The following is a 14,951-nucleotide window of genomic DNA, read 5'->3' as shown; positions in this document are numbered from 1 at the left end:
TCATTCAAGGTTTAGATGGTGCAGATTTGAAAGGTGCTGTCAAAGTAACCTTTAGTTGCTGCAGTACAGCTTGTAGATGGTACACACTGCTGCCACAGTGCATCAGTGGTCAGAGTGAATGGTGAGGTGGTTGGCAAGGTCCCAAACAAGTGGAACAAGTGGACTACTTTATCCTGTATGGTGCTGAGCTTCTTGAGTTTTGTTGGAGCTGCACTTATCCAGGCAAGTGGAGTATATTCCATCACCCTCTTGACTTGTGCCTTGTAAATGGTGAACAGGCTTTGTGGAGTTAGGAGGTGAGTTACTCTCCGCAGAATTCCCAGTTTCTGACCTCTTTTAGCCATAGTATTTATGTGGCTGGTCTTGTTCAGTTTCTGGTCAATGGTAACCCATAGGATGTTGATAGTGGGGATTCAGTTATGGTAATGCCATTAAATGTCAAGGGGAGATGGTTTGATATTCCATGGAACTGTAATAAGTATACTATGATAGCTGTGATCTCCCTTGACCAGGCACTGACATTCAAAGAGCTGGGCAGATTACATCACAATGTTGCAATATTGTGATCACAAGAAATAATGTAACTTAGAGTGGAAGGAAAAAATAATTGAGGTTTATTACACTTTTAAAGTAAGTGAGAACATTCTGCCTTTCCAATTAAAGTTAAAGTTTTATTATTCGTCACAAGCAGGCTTACATTAACACTGAAATGAAATTACTGTGAAAATCCCCTAATTGCCACACTCCAGTGCCTGTTCGGGTACACTGAGGGAGAATTTAGCATGGCACATCTTTCGGACTGTGGGAAGAAACCAGAGCATCTGGAGGAAATGTACGCAAACATGGGGAGAACATGCAGACTCCACACAGACAGTGACGCAAGCCGAGGATTGAACCCGGGTCCCTGGCGCTGTGAGGCAGTAGTGCTAACCACTGTGCTACCATGTTGATCACACCTGTGGTGGGAATTGTCATAGGCAGGACTGAAAATTTGACTGACCAGCCAAAGGTCCATTGACTTTGGGTGAGAATTTCTGCCATGGGACCAGGAAATCCCAGCCTTTTAGTTTTAGTAGTGAATGAATGAATTAACATATATTGGTGGACTATTTATAAATGCATCATTACTAGTCCTGCACATGGAATGCAAGATTCACAGCAATTTATTTTTAAATTCAACAAAATGAGCTATATTGTCACCGTTGATGTCTCGTGATACAATAATCAATAATATTAAAGCTGAAAAGAGAGATTGTGTCATCTACAGATAAATATCATTACCCATTACTTTCATTTTTATCTTGTCATTATTATCTATAATCAAAATAATATATACTTACCCTTCAGTGCTTCATTAATATAGGCAGCAATACTCCCTATCCTTGTGGTGTCGTTTATGGAATCAGGGCCACCATATTCTGTTGGCATTCCATAGCCTGTTATGTAAATTGGAATGTTGGTACCTGTATATTCATGAGTGACAAAATTTAATAACCTTCGCAATCCCCAGGGCACGACATATATCCACGGAGATGCAGTCGGGCGCCATGATGTGTCTATCTGTGGAGAAAAGTCCCCAATACGATCGTAGTTTGAAACACATGTTTTATTTGTGGTAGAGTTGATTAGTCGAGAGGTGTAGTGACTGAGACCAAAAAAATCTGAAGTTCCATTTATGTATTGTTTTTCCTTTTCTGTAAATGACGGAAGTTGCACAGGAGCAGAAGGACATTCCTGATTATATTTTTTTATCTGAGTTTTCAAGGCCTCGGGATAGTCACCATTAACAAAGATAGGATGGGCAAACCAGCCCAGCATAAACTGCAGGTATCGATCAGCTGTTAAAACATCTTCTGGATTACCAGGGGCGCTGGGTTCAGCCCAATCTGAATTTAACGCTATCCCTACTTGGCCACGCTGCTGAGAACGGTACTTTTTGTCATAAACATGCCAAGCCTCGGCGTGTGCTTTGACTATAGAATGGGCCACCTTATAAGTTGCAGCAGTTGGCTCACTGATTCCAGGCGCATGTTGTCCTGTGCCATATCCAGCATAACTAACTACCCACGGCTCATTAAATGTGATCCAGTACTTCACACGGTCCCCAAAGGTGGCAAAACAAAAATCTGCATAGTCACGAAACACTCTTATTATGTCTTCATTCTGCCAACCACCAACATCTTGCAAAGCTTGAGGAAGGTCCCAATGGTATAGGGTCACCATTGGCTGAATGTTGGACTCCAACAGACTGTCAATTAATTTATTGTAATAGTCTATTCCATCCTGGTTCTGGCTGGCCCGATGTCCTGTCGGGAAAATTCTCGGCCATGATAATGAGAATTTATAAGAATTGGATCGCAAACCTCTCATTAAATAAACATCATAATCAATTTTATTGAAGCTATCGCAGGCAACATCTGCGGTCTGGTTTTTTTCTATCTTTCCCTCGTGAGCAAATCTGTCCCAAATACTTTCTCCCTTCCCCTGTTCTGCCCAACCTCCCTCAATTTTAAATGAGGCAGTAGCTGTGCTCCAAAGGAATGCATTGGGAAAAGTCCCATACAGGAAGGAGTCCCTCTCTGCCTCTGATTGCTGAGAAAACTTCTTCCATAGAGTTTGATAAGATGAAAGGAGAGATGCTCTCTGAAGGTGGATTTCACTGTTACTTCCTGCAAACTGGACTTTGCTTCCCTCTTCCACTGGAGAGAAGTTACTGAAAACATTAAATAAAAATGGTTAAAACAATTTAGAAATCCAATATCTCAAAACACTGAACAGCACGTCATAAATAAAATCTGAAATACAAAAAAAAAAGACCCAGACAAACATGGTTGTGCACTTATTGCTGGAGAACATCTCTCAGTTAAATGAAGACGGTGGTCTGTATTGAAGGCATGCGGGATTTAAGGCCCAAAATTTCAAGTTCCTCCTTCAGAGACTTAGATACAAGCAGGAACTTAGACCCTATCCCAAATCAGAAGAGTCAGGGTGAGGGGGGGACATTAAATGTTTGGGTGGGAGGCCAATGCCAACATGTGTGCATCAGATGTCCTGCCTCAGCTGCTGGTAGGAAAAGCTGAGCAGCAACCAGGAGATCTCAAGATGGAAGCTGGAGGCCCTTAAAGAATTCTTGAAACAACAACAGCTTCATTTATAAATCACTTTTATCATGGAAAAGGTCCCAAGGCTTACATAAGCCAGAAGCAAGAAGGAATTGGATATAGCTCTTGGGGCTAAAGGGATCAAGGGATAGGGGGGAAAAACGGGAACAGGTTATTGAATTTGATGATCACTCATGATCAAAATGAATGGCAGAGCAGGCTTGAAGGGCCGAATGGCCTACTGCTGCTTCTATTTTCTATGTTTCTACGTAACAATAAGAACTTTACAACTTATATTTATAGAGCACCTTTAATGTAATAAAATCTCCCAAAGTGCTTCACAGGAACAAAATTTGACCTCCAGCCAAAGAGGGAAGTTTTAAGGAGTGTCTTAAAGCAGAAAAGAGAGGCAGAGAGAATGAAAGGTTTAGGGAGAGAATTCCAGAGCTTTAGGCTTTAGCAGCTGAAGGACAGCCACTAATGATGGAGTGATTAAAGTCAGGATGCTCAAGAGGCCAGAATTAGATGAACAAAGTTACCTCTGAGAGCTGTGGGTCAAAAGGGGGCAAGGCAATTGAGAGTTTTGCAAACAAGAATGAATTCTGAAAAAATTGGGCAGTTGCCTAACTGGGACCCAGTGTAGGTCAGCAAGCACAATATTGATGGCTGGTCAGGACTTGGTGTGAGCAGGGACATTGGCAGCAGAGTTTTGGATAACCCAAGGTTATGTGGGTAGAAAGTCTGAAGCCAGCCAGGAATGCATTTGAATATTCAAGGCTAGAGGTAACAAAGGCATGGATGAGGGTTGAACTCACCAATAAGCTGAGGCAGGAGTGAAATTGGATAATGTTATGGAGGTGGAAGTAGGCTGTCATAGCGATGGTGTAGATAGATACGTGGTTGGAAGCTCATCTTGGAGTCAAATATGGCTCAAAGCTGAAGCTTTGAGCCATTTTTGACTCCAAGATGAAGATATAGCCACCAATAGTGGTGAAGGAAAGACATATGAGATGCCAAAATCAATGAGATTTAACAGGGTGATTGTAGGACTGCAGGAGGATGTTGAAGGAGGGAAGAATGAAGGCTTGAGGGGTTTAAATACAAGGATGAGAATTATAAATTTAAAGAGTTGGCGTACCAGGGATCAACCTAGGTTAGAGAGAACAAGTGATGGCTGAGTGGAACTTGGTGTTGTATAGGATAGAACTATCAGAGTTTTCGATGGGTTGAAGGTTATGGAGGATGAAGGATATAAGAATGACCAGGAAGAACTGGAATAGGTGAGTCTGGAGGTTAAAGGATACGAATGAGGCTTTCAGCAGCAAAAAGGCTGAAATAGGAGTAGAGATTGATGCTGACTGGTTTTTATACTATTTTGAAAATAGAATTTCTTAGCTTAGAATGTTGTCACAGAAATATTTCTCAAATTAAATACATTTTCATTTCATTCGCTCACAGGATATGGACATTTCTGGCTAGGCATTTATTGCCATTCTAAATTGCCTTCGAGATGGTGGAGGTGAGCCTCCGTCTTAAACCGCTGCAATCCATGTGGTGTAGGTACACCCACAGTGCTGTTAGGAAGAGAGTTCTGGGATTTTGGCCCAGTGACAGTGAGGGAACAGGTATATTTTTCCAAGTCAGGACGGTGTGTGGCTTGGAGGAGAACTTCCAGGTGATGGTGCTCCTATGTATCTGCAGTCCTTCTGCTTCAAGGTGATGGAGTTTGTGGGTTTGGAAGGTGCAGTCGAAGGATCCTTAGTGAGTTATTGCAGTGTATCTTGCAGATAGAAGACACTGCTGCCACTGTACATCGGTGGTGGAGGTAGTGAATGTTTAGGGTGGTGGAAGGACTGCCATTCACCCTGGCTGCTTAGTTCTGGATGGTGTTGAGCTTCTTGAGTGTTGCTGGAGTGACACTAATCCAGGCAAGTGGAGAATATTCCCCCCCACTCCTGATCTCAGCCTTGTAGATGATGGACAGGCTTTGGGACTCAGCAGGGGAGTTACTCACCACAGAACTCCCAGCCTCTGACATGCTCTTGTAGCCATTTATATGGCAATTCTAGTTCAGTTTCTGGTCAGTGGTAACTCCAGGATGTTGATAGTGGGGGATTCAACAATGGTAATGGCATGGAATGTCAAGGAGAGATGATTGTATTCTTTCTTGTTGGAGATGGTCATTGCCTCGCGCTTGTGTGGCACAAATATTACTTGTCACTTGTCAGCCCAAGTCTGAACGTTGTTGAGGTCTTGCTGCATATAGATACAGACTGCTTCAGAGGAGTCACCAATGGTGCTGAACATTATGCAATCATCAGCGAACATCCCCACTTCTGACCTCCTGATGGAGGGAAGGTCATTGATGAAGTTGGGCCTTGGACCCTAACCTGAGGAACTCCTGTAGCGATGTCCTGGGATTGAAATGATTAACCACAACCATCTTCCTTTGTACTAAGTATGATTCCAGTGGAGAGTTTCCCCTGGATTCCTATTGTTTTCAGTTTTGCCGGGGCTCCTTGATGCCACATGGTCAAAGCTGCCATGATGTAAGGGCAGTCTCTCTCACATTGAGTTCAGCTCTTTTGCTTAGTTTGGACTAAGGTTGTAATGAGCTCAGGTGCCAAGTGGTCCTGATGGAATCCATGTTTGACCCGATGTCATGAGACTTCATGGGATTAGAGTCAATGTTGGGGACTCCCAAGGCAACACCCTCCTGACTATACCACTGTGCCACCGTCACCTCTGCTGGATGTGTCCTGCCGGTGGGACAAGACAGACCCTGGGATGCTAATGGTGGTGTCTGGAGAATTGTCTGTAAGATACGATTTGGTGAGTATGACTTTGTCAGGCTGCTGCTTGCCTAGTTTCTGGGACAGTGCCCCAAATATTGGCACAAGCCCCGAGATGTTAGTAAGGAGGATTTTGCAGAGTCAATAGGGCTGTGTTTGGAATTGTCATTTCTGGTGCTTAGGTTGATGCCAGGTGGTACATGCAGTTTCATTCCTTTTAAGCTTCACAGCAGTTTGATACAGCCAAGTGCTTGCTAGGCATTTCAGAGGGCTGTGCGTTTGGAATCACATACAAATCTGTACCAGGTAAGGACAGCAGATTTCTTTCCCCAAAGGACATTCGTGAACCAGATGGGTTTGTACAACAATTGACAAAGATTTCATGATTACCATTACTGAGACTACCTTTTATTTCCAGATTCATTCATTGAATGTGGTGGGATTTGAACCCATGTCCCAACGCATGAGCCTGGGCCTCTGGATTACTAGTTGAGTGACAGTACTTCCATTACTGCCAACCCCTGCCCCATTGCTCTATGATGCACACTTAGACTGGGATAGACAAATGTTTGGTCTCTTGGGGAATTAAAGGATATGGAGAGCAGGCAGGGAAATGGAGGTGAAGCCCCATCATGAAGCCCTGATCGTTAGACCTTATGGTCTACTCCTTTTGTTCTTAAAGGTGTTTTCACTTAGCCTTTACTAAGGTGCAAAATTTTTCAAAATTACAAGATACCATGAAAGATAATGAGGGGCATGGATAGGGTGGATAGGGAGCAGCTGTTCTTTTTAGTTGAAGGATCGGTCACGAGGGGACACAAATTCAAGGTGAAGAGCAGGAGGTTTAGGGAGAATGTGAGGAAACACCTCTTTACCCAGGGGGTGGTGATGGCCTGGAATGCGCTGCCTGCGAGGGTGGTAGAGGCCTCACATCCTTTAAAAAGTACCTGGATGAGCACTTGGCACGTCATAAAATTCAAGGTCAAGTGCTGGCAAATGGGATTAGATAGATAGGTCAGGTGTTTCTCACGTGTTGGTGCAGACTCGATGGGCAGAAGGGTCTCCTCTGCACTGTGTGATTCTGTGATTCATGAGCACATTTCTTATCTACAAATAAACTGCCAGATGGTCATGAGGATTTTAAAATATATTATAATTTATTCACCTGTCATTATCCGAGTTGCTGGTCAGTGGCAAACTGTCCAAAAAGTGACTGGCATCACAGCCAATAATTGGCACTTTATCCTTATTTACAGCTGCCAAAGAGAAAAATAAATGTTACAAATTGAACACCCAACCACTGTGAACAATGAAATCCACAATACCTACTAATGGTGTTAAGACACAAATAAAACTCATTTGTTTAGGAGGTCTGATAGTTATTGGATTCTTACCTGGATTCATAGGGTTAAATTTCCCACATCAAGAGGACCCAGTTAACTATGGAGACTTCAATAAAACTCACCAGAATGCAGAAAACTGCATATACCCTTTTCGATTTGGTGGGCAGCCTGGTGGCACGGCTGCCTCACACCACCAGGGACCCAGGTTCAATTCTGGCCCCAGGTCACTGTCTGTGCAGAGTTTGCACGTTCTCCCCGAGTCTGCGTGGGTTTCCTCCGGGTGCTCCGGTTTCCTCCCACAGTCCAAAGATGTGCGGGTTAGGTTGATTGGCCATCCTAAAGTGACCCTAGTGTCAGAGGATTAGCTAGGGTAAATATGTGGGGTTACGGGAATAGGGCCTGGGTGGGACTGTGGTTGGTGCAGACTTGATGGGCCGAATGGCCTCCTTCTGCACTGTAAGGATTCTATAAATTTATGCCCAGTACATTGTGCCACGATTTACTTTCTTACCAAGCATCGTGTAAACTGGATGGACTGGGTAGTGGAGTTGATGGTGCAGGGACTGCTCAGGGTTGCAGAGAGACCTTTGGTGCCCAGGAAGTTGAAGAATCTTCACGTACCTTTCACAATTCCAGCGAGGGCAGTTCTGTAAGGCTCTGTGCTGCCGTCAGCTGAAACAGCGCTTTGTGAAAAGTCCAAGCTGAAGATCAAAATCTGCAAAACCTTGCTGATGCCCTGCAAAGTGAAACATAAACCACCATTACTTTCTATCAAACCACCATTACATTAAATACGTGAATAGGATGGGAATAGAGGGATACGGTCCCCGGAAGGGTCGGGGGTTTTAGTTCAGTCGGGCAGCATGGTCGGTGCAGGCTTGGAGGGCCGAAGGGCCTGTTCCTGTGCTGTAATGTTCTTTGTTCTTTGTTCATTACTTTCTATTCCATTGCTGAGCAAAGTTATCCATTTCAACTTAAATTGCCAAATGTTTTCTAAGATGCTATTGGGAGTAGTAACAATACTGTTCTTCACTGAGTATACCTGTGACACCTCAATCTATCCAGAATTCCAGTTCACAGGGTAGAAAGAGGTTTATTATTGTGTACGGTAAATTCTGTGATAGGAGCTTGTGTCAAGATAAATATTTCTGACCAAACTTTGTCACAAGATATAAAGGCCTCAAAACTCTGAGGGAGCCTGACGTTTATGTTGTCTGAGATACCAGAGCGGGATGGGACAGCTCAGTCACTTACTCTTTTCTCTGCCCATCATAATTTCCATTTGAACTGAGTTCGCGCACTGCCCGTATCCACATTTGGGTGAATGCATTATGTCAAAGCGAACAAGGAAATATAAGGAAATATATCCTGTCATCTATGCTGCAGCAGCGCTGTGTACCAGGGCACCTCCCAGTCCCCAACAGCCAGCACTGTTTAGATAGGGGAGTAAGGTAAAATTTTAAATGAGTAGTTTCTCTTCTGCAATATATTTCTGAGTGATTGATCGCAATAGGGAAATTGCAAAATTCAGTATTGATATTATTCTTAGTTCTATAAATATCTTTGGCTGATATTGCTGGCCAACCTATGCTGCAGCATAGATTCATAGAAACCCTACAGTGCTGAAGAAGCCATTAGGCCCATCGAGACTGCACTGACTCTCTGACAGTATATTACCCAGGCCCTCTCCCCATCCTAGCCCCGTAATCTCACACATTTACCATGGCCAATCCACCTAACTTGCACATCTTTGGACTGTGGGAGGAAACCAGAGCACCTGGAGGGAAACCCATGCAGACACAGAGGGAACGTGCAGACTCCGCACAGTCTCCCAAGGCAGGAATCGAACCCGGGTCCCTGGTGCCCTGAGGCAGCAGTTCTATAGGTTTAAGTTAACTGCTGAAGCAGATGTCCCAGCTGCACCATAAGTGGCCTGGGAACCTACACAAAATATCCTCATATCCCTCATTCTGGAAAGTGGGCCAGGGTCAGAACAAGGTGTGTAAATGATGGGTAGTTGCAATCACTGCACCACCATACTTCCATCAGCAGATTGGACCATAAGAAACCCAACCTTACACAATCTAAAAAGCAACAAACAGCCAGAAATAAAATCCCAGATTTATTGTACACAAATGTTACAAAGTTTTGCCAGTGGCCACCAATGCTTGAAGGAGGAGCCACGCCGTTTTGAAACACTAGAAGAGAAAATGCTGGAAAATCTCAGCAGGTCTGGCAGCATCTGTAAGGAGAGAAAAGAGCTGACGTTTCGAGTCCAGATGACCCTTTGTCAAAGCTACAAGGCATCGAAAATGGGAGGTATTTATACTGCAGAGGGAGGGAATGAAAGATGAGTCATAGCCATAGAAACCAGGAGAAAAGACTGCTAATAGATATCCACAGAGAGAATAAAGGGTGTGAATGGCCAAACGGCAGAAAAGCTGTAAGCTGTGACAGATGGAGATGTTGGGTGGGAGGGTTGTGGGGGGGGGGCGCAAATAGGACAGAGGTAGAATGTAGAAAAGGGGAAGCGGGGGGGAAAAGGTAAGGGAAGGGGGGTGAAGTAGGGGGAAGGAAAGAGTGGAGTGGGGGGTGGGGGGGAAAGAAAAATGAAAAAAGACCATAAAGAAATAAAAGGTAGAGAACGGTTTTAAAAAAATAATTAAATAAAATAGAATGAAAACAAAGGGGGCTGAGGTGGGGTAGAGCAAATCATCTGAAGTTGTTGAATTCGATGTTGAGACCGGAAGGTTGTAAAGTGCCTAGCCGGAAGATGAAATGCTGTTCCTCCAGTTTACGTTGAGCTTCACTGGAACATTGCAGCAAACCAAGGACAGACATGTGGGCATGGGAGCAGGATCATGTGTTAAAAAATTTTGAAACACTACTGTGTGATTGGCTCAGCTCCCAGTTCTGAGTAAGGCAGATTCTAAGAACCAGTTAAGTTGCATGAAGTTGGTTGGAATCTTCAGATAAGCTAAATCACCAGGTTCCTTGAGATGGAAAGATTACGTGAAGAAAACTATATTATTTCTATAGTTTAGAATATAGATTGTGACCATTTAATTGGTGTTCTTTGTTTCACATTATTAGAATACCGAGAGCCAGTTTTACCAATTTCCACCCCAATGAACTGATGTTCTTCAAGTGGTGAAAAACATACTTTCCCCAATTTCAGAAAAAAACTGCCAAAGTTGCGCTCATTTTCTGAACCAACAGTCAGAGCTGATGATGTGTACACTGCATTCCTGAGAGGATCCAGAAAATGATGAATGGTGAACCTCGACCCAAATATTGTCAAGAGAAAAAGACCGTATTAGCCTTCAGCACTGTTTACAAGACCCTTTGTCATTTATTGATAAGCACCTTTGCAGAAACGTTAGCAAACATTTTTGAAAATCCAAATGTACAACATACCCGACATTTCCTTCACTAATAAACATTGCCATTCGCTCAAAATGCTCTATTAAAGTTGACAAATACAATGGGGGTGAATTTTCCCGTTTTGCCCGCCGTGAAATTCGTAGCGGGCAAGGGACAGACCATGGAAAGGCCCATTGACCTCAGGTGGGATTTTCCTGTTTTGGGGCAAGTGTGGCTGGAAAATCCCGCCCAATTTGTTTTTTTTTTAGAAATTTATGCTTGTTGTTCTTAATTAACCCATGACTTTATAACTAACTGCTAATTGCATCTTCACTAAGGTATCTAGAAGCTACCCTACTAGCGATGGTGTAGGGTAACAGGTTAACTCTAATGAAATCTACTGAACATCTGCGTAAGGAGATATGATATAGTGCTGTCACTCACTGAGAGATGATGAGAGAGAAATACCTCAAAGAATAGCTGTAGAGATGTCCTGATGTTCTACAATCTTGAAAATAGTCAGTGATGAAAATGAAGGTATTTTGAACAAAAGATTATTGCCTCCAGCAAGATCTCTTGAAGAGTAAGAAGTCAATGAATCATGGGACAAACCCACAATAACAGAGCTAAGAGGGCAACTGATGGTTACACGATGAGGTTTTCAGATTGTGATGTTTTGGGTCTGTTTTTTTAATTTGGGGTAAATTTAAGGGCGTCATGTGACCTGTTCTGAAGTCTGCCTGACAGCAAGCCTGGATGGTGTGATTGTTAGAGATTAATGGGGGTTTGCATTGTTTTACTGGGAAGCAGGTGCAATGGGGACATATTTGGAGACAACAGCAGCAGCGTATATGCTAACAGTGGACACACTGTGAGTCCCCAATGTCCCAGAAAATATTGAGCACGTAAGAAATTGTTTTTTGTCTAATTCATCGTTTTTATGGGATGTGGATATCGCTGGCTAGGCCAGCATTATTGCCCATCCTTAGCTGCCCTTCAGAAGGTGTTGGTGGGTTGACTTCTTGAACCCCGAGGTGTGCTTTGTCCATTTAGTTCAAAGATCTCGAGGACAGCCAATCAGTGCTTCTATCCGGATACAAGGCCCATGTGATTCACATTGCCATGGTGATGGACTTTGAGCCGAGAAGGGTGCAAAGGAAGCCACTTTGATATTGGGCTACAGGCTTTCCCCAAATATCACTGAATAACGGCAGGTTAGTCAGCCAGAGCCCGGGAGCGAGAGCGCGAGCAGCTAGCAGTCAAAGTCTCTGTGGTTCGCTGTACAGAAATTCAAATGGGAGCTCATGCTTGGATTGGAAATTTGTGAGGAGTTCACACAAAACTGGCACCTAAGTTTGCATTTGAGGAAGAACGTTCCAGCGTTTGGGATGGTGAAAAATCTCACTTTAAAAAACAGTTCTGAGATGACATGTTAGCAGGCTGAAAAAGAGGGGGAGAAACCAGAAGTAAACCTGAAGGTTCTAAGATGGCTTTGGGCTGATTCTAATTGAATGAATGTCTACTTTTAAAGGACAGAATAAAGTATATCTGTGGGGTCTGCTTTTCCAGTTGTGCTGAAAGGAAAGAAGGACAAGTTTTGCTCTGTGGCTTAAAGTACAAGTTGCCTCTAAAAAGGGCGCTTCATCAATAATGAGTTTTGTCCTGTCATAATAAGGAGTCTTAAAATGCGAAATTTTGCATATCCTTTCAGCTACTCATTGGAAGTTCAAATTTTTTTTAAAAACATCATTTTAAGGGGAGTGTGATAGTTACCTGCTGCTTCCATCCAGCCACCAAAACAATGGCCTGGAGGTCAGGCGGAGCCATGGAAACAGCATGCAGGCTGGCACCCGCTGGCCTCTGATCCCAACCCCAATAGCGTCTTAAAATCAAGCCCCTGGTGACGACCCCAGGCCAATCAGTCTAACTTCAGTGTTGGGAAAACTACTAGAGACCATTGTTAACTGTTACACCTGCCCACTGACTTCATCTCTCACCAGTGCCCAGGACTCCAGAGTCTGTAAGATGGAAATTTACATGTACCAATCTGTTAATGCCAAGATGGAAATGAGTAAGAACTATGGGCTAAACATTTGTTGACGTAGAGCTGCTGTAAAGTGGCGCTATGCAGATTTCATAGAGACCCCAGGATAGGCAGCTTTACGGACAATTACCTGCACTGCTCACGGGGGATTTTTCAATGATATCAATGAAAAAAACTACATAAGCAATGGCTGGTTGCACAAAAGTTTTAAGGTTTATTTATTAGTGTCACAAGTAGGCTTACATTAACACTGCAATGAAGTTACTGTGAAATTCCCCTAGCCACCACACTCCGGCATCTGTTCAGGTACACTGAGGGATAATTTAGCTTGGCCAATGCACCTAACCAGCATATCCTTCAGACTGTGGGAGGAAACCGGAACACCTGAAGGGAACCCACACAGATACAGGGCGTATGTGCAGACTCCACACAGACAGTGACTTAAGCCAGGAATCGAATCCAGGTTCCTGGCGCTGTGAGGCAGCAGTGCTAACCACTGTGCCACCGTGCCATCCACAGTCACAGCCAGTCGTGCTGTATGTCTTTGGAGGCATTGACATGAATCTCAATAATATTGCTGTAAGATGATGCCATTTGAACAAATCTCTAACCATGTGTGTTTTTTTTAACCTGGAGTTACTGTCAAATTTCACTTTGTCTATTACAAAAAAAACTGCAGTTAACATTCCAGCTGTTACTCTACACTATAATGATTGTCGTTGTGTTCATTTGAATGTAGATTGATGCAACTGTTGGACAAATGTAATTCTCACTTGAAGCTGGATTAAAAAGCCACACAACCCTGCCACAGCAACCTCTGCAAGACGTGCCGGATCATCGACACAGATGCCATCATCTCACGTGAGAACACCATCCACCAGGTACACGGTACATACTCTTGCAACTCGGCCAACGTTGTCTACCTGATACGCTGCAAGAAAGGATGTCCCGAGGCATGGTACATTGGGGAAACTATGCAGACGCTGCGACAACGGATGAATGAACACCGCTCGACAATCACCAGGCAAGACTGTTCTCTTCCTGTTGGGGAGCACTTCAGCGGTCACGGGCATTCGGCCTCTGATATTCGGGTAAGCGTTCTCCAAGGCGGCCTTCGCGACACACGACGGCGCAGAGTCGCTGAGCAGAAACTGATAGCCAAGTTCCGCACACACGAGGATGGCCTCAACCGGGATATTGGGTTCATGGCACACTATTTGTAACCCCCACAGAGTTTCACTGGCTGTCTTGTCTGGAGACAATACACATCTTTTTAGCCTGTCTTGATGCTCTCTCCACTCACATTGTTTTGTTTCTTAAAGACTTGATTAGTTGTAAGTATTCGCATTCCAACCATTATTCATGTAAATTGAGTTTGTGTCTTTATATGCTCTGTTTGTGAACAGAATCCCCACTCACCTGAAGAAGGAGCTTGCAGCTCCGAAAGCTTGTGTGGCTTTTGCTACCAAATAAACCTGTTGGACTTTAACCTGGTGTTGTTAAACTTCTTACTGTGTTTAAAAAGCAACAGCCAGCAATGATTTGTCAAAGACAAATCATGTCTGACTCACCTGATTGAGGGCTTTGATGAGGTAACTATGCACTGATAAAGCTATTGCAGTAGATGAACTTTCAAAGGCAGCTGATAAAGTAACACAAAACAAACTTCTCAGAAAATAGATGCACATGGCATAAAAAAGATGGTGGTAACTTAGGTATGAAATTGGCGAAGGGAAATTGGATGCAGAGAGTAGCAATGAACTGATGTTTTTCTGGCTGGACAGAAATACAGTAAGAAGTCTCACAACACCAGGTTAAAGTCCAACAGGTTTATGAAATATACAGAAATATACAGTGGGCTCCACAAGAGGTCAGTATTGAGATCAAATGACTTGGACATTAGTATAGGGACGAGGGAGTTTGCAGATGATATAAAACTTGCCAGCATGGTAAGTTTTTCATTCATTTATGGGATGTGAGCTCAGCCAGAATTTATTGTCCATCCTAATTGTCCTTGAACGGAGTGGCTTGCTAGGTCATTTCAGAGGGCACTTAAGAGTAAACCATGTTGCAGGCCAGACCAGATAAGGACGCCAGATTTCCTTCCCTAAAAGACATTAGATGGGTTTTTATGACAACAGACAATGGCTTCTTAGTTATCAATAGACTTTTAATTCCAGAGTTTTAAAAAATTGAATTTAAATTTTACCGCCTGGGTGTCTGGATTACTAGTTCAGTGACAATACCATGATGCCATTGCCTTTGCTGCGAGGATAGTTGCAGACTTCAGAAGGGCATAATCAGACTG

The 14,951-nt window shown here is 43.5% G+C and overlaps 1 protein-coding gene across 1 annotated transcript in view; it reads right to left on the bottom strand.

The window, feature by feature from the left end:
• LOC144504132 (lactase/phlorizin hydrolase-like) overlaps positions 1-14,951 on the bottom strand; it is a 58,229-nt gene that overhangs the window by 29,681 nt on the left and 13,597 nt on the right. Inside the window, exons 5-7 of the mRNA XM_078229307.1 lie at positions 7,858-7,972; positions 7,059-7,149; positions 1,341-2,713 (exon numbers count right to left, since the gene is read on the bottom strand). Coding sequence (XP_078085433.1) covers positions 1,341-2,713; positions 7,059-7,149; positions 7,858-7,972 — 1,579 coding nt within the window. The remainder of the gene's footprint in view (positions 1-1,340; positions 2,714-7,058; positions 7,150-7,857; positions 7,973-14,951) is intronic.

The sequence above is a fragment of the Mustelus asterias genome, chromosome 14, assembly GCF_964213995.1.
Source record: "Mustelus asterias chromosome 14, sMusAst1.hap1.1, whole genome shotgun sequence".
NCBI classification, from domain to species: domain Eukaryota; kingdom Metazoa; phylum Chordata; class Chondrichthyes; order Carcharhiniformes; family Triakidae; genus Mustelus; species Mustelus asterias.
Note: the sequence above shows the minus strand (reverse complement) of the source record. Positions and strands in the feature narration are given on the sequence as shown.